This window comes from Morone saxatilis, unplaced genomic scaffold (genome assembly GCF_004916995.1).
Source record: "Morone saxatilis isolate NCDOM2014 unplaced genomic scaffold, NCSU_SB_2.0 Contig20, whole genome shotgun sequence".
Classification (NCBI taxonomy): domain Eukaryota; kingdom Metazoa; phylum Chordata; class Actinopteri; family Moronidae; genus Morone; species Morone saxatilis.
Window position 1 is genome coordinate 969,849 of NW_023339763.1, and position 5,350 is coordinate 975,198.

The 5,350-nt window shown below is 40.3% G+C and overlaps 2 protein-coding genes across 2 annotated transcripts in view; both read right to left on the reverse strand.

Annotated features, from left to right (window-relative positions):
* Positions 1-603: 603 nt before the first annotated feature.
* On the reverse strand, positions 604-960 carry LOC118331594 (kinase suppressor of Ras 2-like; the record flags this gene model as incomplete). The annotated part of the gene is given in 1 exon segment (XM_035666633.1): positions 604-960. A coding segment is annotated over 1 exon segment (182 nt), but the record flags the coding sequence as incomplete, so codon positions are not given.
* A 2,933-nt stretch (positions 961-3,893) lies between these two features.
* Positions 3,894-5,350, reverse strand: part of fgfr4 (fibroblast growth factor receptor 4) — a 17,130-nt gene continuing 15,673 nt past the window's right edge. Inside the window, exon 21 of the mRNA XM_035666632.1 lies at positions 3,894-4,777. Within this exon, the coding sequence (XP_035522525.1) occupies positions 4,601-4,777 (177 nt within the window). The 3' untranslated portion in view covers positions 3,894-4,600. The remainder of the gene's footprint in view (positions 4,778-5,350) is intronic.

Genomic DNA, 5,350 nt, shown 5'->3' on the forward strand with positions numbered 1-5,350 from the left:
AAGTTTACCCTACTATTTCATGTCAAGTAAGTAACATTAAGTTAAATAAGTACTTTAAGCATATGGTTGTTGTTTTTAAATTAAAATGCTGCAGCCAAAGTAGTGCAATTTTAAATTCATTTATTTTATTGCCAATCGGATAAAAATAGTAACAACACAGCTAATCAGAAGAATGCTAAATATTGGATCCAATAATCAGTCAGGCTGATAATTGGTCCATCTCTAGTTCCAGTATCATTGATATCACCTGTGTGTACCTTACTATTTCATGTCAAAATGACTGCTGAAAAAGCTCAGCCCCCTGACTCTGTCTGACCTGAATGCAACAGAACCTTAATAAGTATCACTGGTACCACCTGTGTTTAACCTACTACCTGCTGTCAAAATGGCTGCTGTGAAAAAAGTCAGTGTACTAAACATTCCTCACAGGTCAAAGAATCTGATGGGTGACACAATTCGGCGCAACACCTGTTCCAGACTGTTTGGACAGGGTTCCACTAACAAGCAAGAAGCTGGCAGATGTCGTCACACTGCACTGACTGTACACAAAGGTTCGCAGGCCCGAGCCCCAGAGCAGGAGCACGAGCGTGCCTCGTCAACCGTACCTCTAAATTGCGGATCTCCCGCCGGGTGAGGTCGTTGGATGCGGCGCATGTGGTCCTGAGAGCCTGCAGGCTGGAGATGGAGATGTCCACCAGGTTCTGGATGAGCTGGCACTGATGCAGAGCCTCTTCAGCCGGTCCCGGCTCCGTTCCGCCGTGGACCATTCTGCCTCCTCCGTCCATTCCTCCACATCGACCCGTCACAAACCGCGACCTGAAGAAGCGTCGCGCTCTGGCGCTTCCTCTAAACAATACATCGTTCACACAAGTTTCCGTGTTTGTACTTCCATGAAGCTGCAACAAGTCTCCTTCTTCAAGCTAACCGACATGACAACGAGGGGCACAAGTTCAAAGCCACTTCCTTCAAGTGTAACCTTCAAAATAAAGGCGTCAACATTTCTGTATTAGCATTGAGTATAGCTGTGTCCAGAGGATGTATGGAAGCCAATGTGACAGGAAAAAAAGATTCAGTATATTATAATTAGAAACTTTCTCAAAATATAGACATGAAATATGAAAATAGAATCACTACGTCATTACTTTGTGAAAGCCTCTCATAATAGTGACAAACAGAATCATTTCCCCCATCACATTGGTAGAATAGGGCTTCCATGGAAAAGGACTCAAACCTTAAATACATGTTTAAAGTAAAAGTTAAAAGAAAGTCATAATTCTGAACTTTTTTGTTAATACTCAGAACTCAAATTTTTCTCTTGGCCCCTAATCTTCCTAATTAATTTAAAGAGATACATTTAAAATGAAAACAACACACTGACCAATGTGCTTTACATATGATAAAAACTATAAATATAAAAACAAATCAATGAATAAGAAATATAAATACAGAATTATAGATGAAATAAAAAAACAGGCACTGCACAGATAATTAGGGTAATGAAGGTGACCACATGAACAGGTGATGATACATTGAATTCATTATTAAATTCGGTTTATTTTTATGAGAATAACCTCTTTTAATGACCAATATAACAACCAATATAATCAATGCTGAAAATGAAAAACTTGGATTAAAGCACATTGAACATTTAATTTAACCTATCTATCTGTCCCACTTACCTCCTTTCATCTTCAGGACTATTTTTTGTCATCAAACAGGCCACCCTATATAACTGTTACGTGGTAGAAGAACTTCAAAACATAGCTACACATTTTATTTTATTTATTTTATTACACATATAATTTACCATTCAGTAAAAGGCTGTTGTATGCTTTTATTTTGAAGAAGGTATATTTTTATTTCCTTTTTCTTTGTAGCTAACATAAGTAACTTGACAGCTCCTGACAGGACACCTGCTGCACTTGTTGTCCCCTGTAATCTCTGCACACACTGCCCTGGTTAATGATGGTAATGTGAAAGTTAAAAACCTTACAGAAACAGTCAGTGTAACAGTGACCTGACAAACATTTACTTACTGACTTACTTTTAGTCATTTTCAGATGTGATGAATTTATATTGCAGGCTTATTTATTTTCAGGATATGAGTTGGTACCGTCTGGAAAAGAAGCTTTTGTACATATAAACCTTTTAAAGAAAAAAATTAATTCATTTGTGATTACACAGTTTTTGGGATATATTAGAATATACTGCCATCTGCTGCCACAGCTGTGTCAATGCAGCCTCAGAAAATAAGGTGAAATAGCACATAAGCACCCAAAGGACTGTCCTTGAACCCAGCCATTCCCAACCTGGAGGACTTGTACCTGTATTTATAACACCTGAACACCAGGTGTTACAATTGACCCTTTGTAAGCCCCGCCCCTTCTTGGAACCTCAGTCAACTTCCTCCTTTCCTGTACTTAGATATGCTATGCTGGAAAGACGACATTTTGAAGATGGTTAAAAGATAAAAGCTGATTATGTAGATTAGCTAGGTAGTTAGCTAACATTTTGTTAACAGTCTTCAAAGTGTGGTTGTGTTTTCAACATAGACTAAATTAGCACTTAGCATATCTGAGTACAGGAAAGGAGAAACTCACAAAACTCGCCTAACAGGATTGATAGATCTCACATTAGCCGATCAGACAATCTGATCTCTTTTTGTTAAAATCTGCTTCCACACAAACTGTCAGTGGTTATTTTGTTTGTGTCTCAATTGTTTGGGAACCCGGTTGGTATTTTTTTACCCCACAGGGGAATTTTCTGCAGCTGGTCCCGTTGGCAGCGGCGAATCTGAATTAAGATTTGTAATTTAAAAGATGGTGGCTATGGGGGATAAAGATAGGGGCGTTTGGGAGAGAAGAGGACACATTAACATAATAAGAGCCTCTTCATTTGCACACAAGCCCAAGCTATCCCCACACCACCACCACCCCCTACAACTCCCTCTGGTCCGTAGTCACACCCATTAAAAGCCTGCAAAGCCTTCATTGTCCGGCCAGGCTGCGGACCTGAGGACCCCTCGCCAACAGATTGGGCTGGGTGAAGGGTTACAGCCAGACAAAGGAGGGACCCTCCCCCTTCTCCTCTATTTGAAATCAATCACACTGGCTTTCACATTCAGTACTCCGCACCCTCCCCTTCCCTGCCCTCCTCTCCTTGTCAGTGACAGTAGGCTTGGGCCAGATCCCCAACAGAGTCCCCATGCTGAATCGTCAGACCCTCCTTTCAGGACGAGTCCCACCCTGGACACACTGCCTCTGAGGCAGAGACTGAAAGCTGTTGTTAGAGGAAAGACCACATAATGTCTCTATGTGTAAATGAGTCAGTCTTGTGACCTTTCTCTGTGTTTTAAGTTTTAACTCGTTTTCTAACTATAAAAATGCATCCGAGCTGTGGTTTTCGTCCAACAACAGCAACAAGAACTGGGCTCCTGCTCGTAATAAACCACAAATTATTGTGGAGGTCAAAGCAGTTTACTACAAAACAGAGTTTCATTCCAAAATTTACCAAATTTAAGCATCTTTAGCCAATCAACTATTATTTTTGACCACATACGTTTGAGGTTTGCTGAGAAATTAAGAGTTTTTTGTGTTTCTCGCTCCAAAAGCAGGCTTGTTTTTCCAAAATGTTTGCAGAAGCTGCTCATGTAAACCAACTTTTAACTTAGTTTGAGACTCCACTGTTCGTTTTATTTACATTTTGGGAGCTCATTGGAGTCTATATTGAATTATTTGGTTGGGTTTTGGAATGAAACGGGAACATGAAGACAGCGGTGACGGGTTTGGCACACAATTAAATTCCTCTCTTCCTTCTCGCCCTCCAATAACCTTCATTTTTGCGTCATTCAGAATAATTTATAAAAGGCAATCGTCTTTTCTGTTGTTGATATGTACATACAATATTTTAATATTCTAATATATTCACAGGAAATCATAAATTCAGGCACTTTGCTGCCGCTACAGCAACTTTCTTAGCACAAGAGATCCTGAGATTTAAGACTCTTTTTTTTTTTAAATAAGCAACACAAAAGTAAAATAATCTTATATAAAGAGATTTATATTTAACAATCAGTTTCTTCTTTTTATATCATAGCAAAATAAATCTTTTTTTTTTTTGTTAAAATGTCTTTTATCACCAAGGTTTCGAGCCCTGGTTTTTGGGTTGTGTGAGGTTGTCCGCCACCTCTCTGAAGGAGGCGTTCGAGTACCAGGGTCTCTTCTGTTTAGTGCCGCAGTTTTCCAACGTTACAACTGTTCTTGGGCACAGTGCCAGAGCTGATAGTCCAAAGTACCACGTTTGTACCCATGTTTCATCCTCTTCTGCCCACAATGAAATGTTTCTCTTCAAACCTTCATCATGTAAAGAAGCCCACTGGCCTCAGTGCTCCACGTGCATACATGTGTCTCTGTATGTGTTATTTATGTGCGTGTTTAAATGTCCTCCTATATCTAAAAGGGCTTCGTCTGGAGCCGTAATGGAGGTCCAGAAACTTTAAAACTTTAACTTAACTTTAGGAATGGACCTCCAATATGGCCACCAGTTACTCGAAAAAAAGCCCTTTGTAGTGTTGTTGTGTTCGTGTCTGTGTGCCTTCAGTCTATCGGAGCGCCGTCTTCATGTCGATCCGTGAGCGCACGTCCTGGTAGCCCAGGAGGCAGGGGTCGGTGGACAAGGCATCGTGGGTAAAAACGGAGTCGTTGTCGGAGGAGCAGGAGCTGGACGTGTCCTCACACGACGGGGAGTACTGCTCGAAGGGTGTCGACAGGTCCAAGTACTGAGGAAGAGGAGGAAGATCAGGAATTAGAGAAATGTTGGCGTCTCATAGTCGTTATTTGACTCTTTTAGTTCTTGTGCTGCCCAATTTAAACCCATAAATACAAATTAATACGCTCCTGTTTCTGTGTTCTGTTTGATTATTTAAGATTTAAACAAAGGTTGAATAAAGAAAACAGATGAAGATAGAGGCTGTTATTGAACATGTTAAGCGTTTAACGGCGTCCACTGCAAAATGGATGCAGATGGAAAGAATTGCTGCCGTTGCAGTTTTAGATCACCATGTCCGTTATGGAGACTTTCAGTTTTGAATTCAATTTGAAGTCTAGAAATTTCAAGTAAAAACCAACAAATCGGTGGTGTGTTTGGTGTATTTGGTGAAAAAAGGTCTAATATAGTTTGATTAGTTTTAGTTTTTCATCCACTCTGGCGTTCTGGAGACATCTGGACAGCAGATTGTGGAAGAGAAGAAGAAAACGTATGTGTACATCTTCATGATTTCATTGTTAGCATGTTTGCGATTTCATAGGAGGGATGTGTGTGTGTGTGTGTGTGTGTGTGTGTGTACCATATG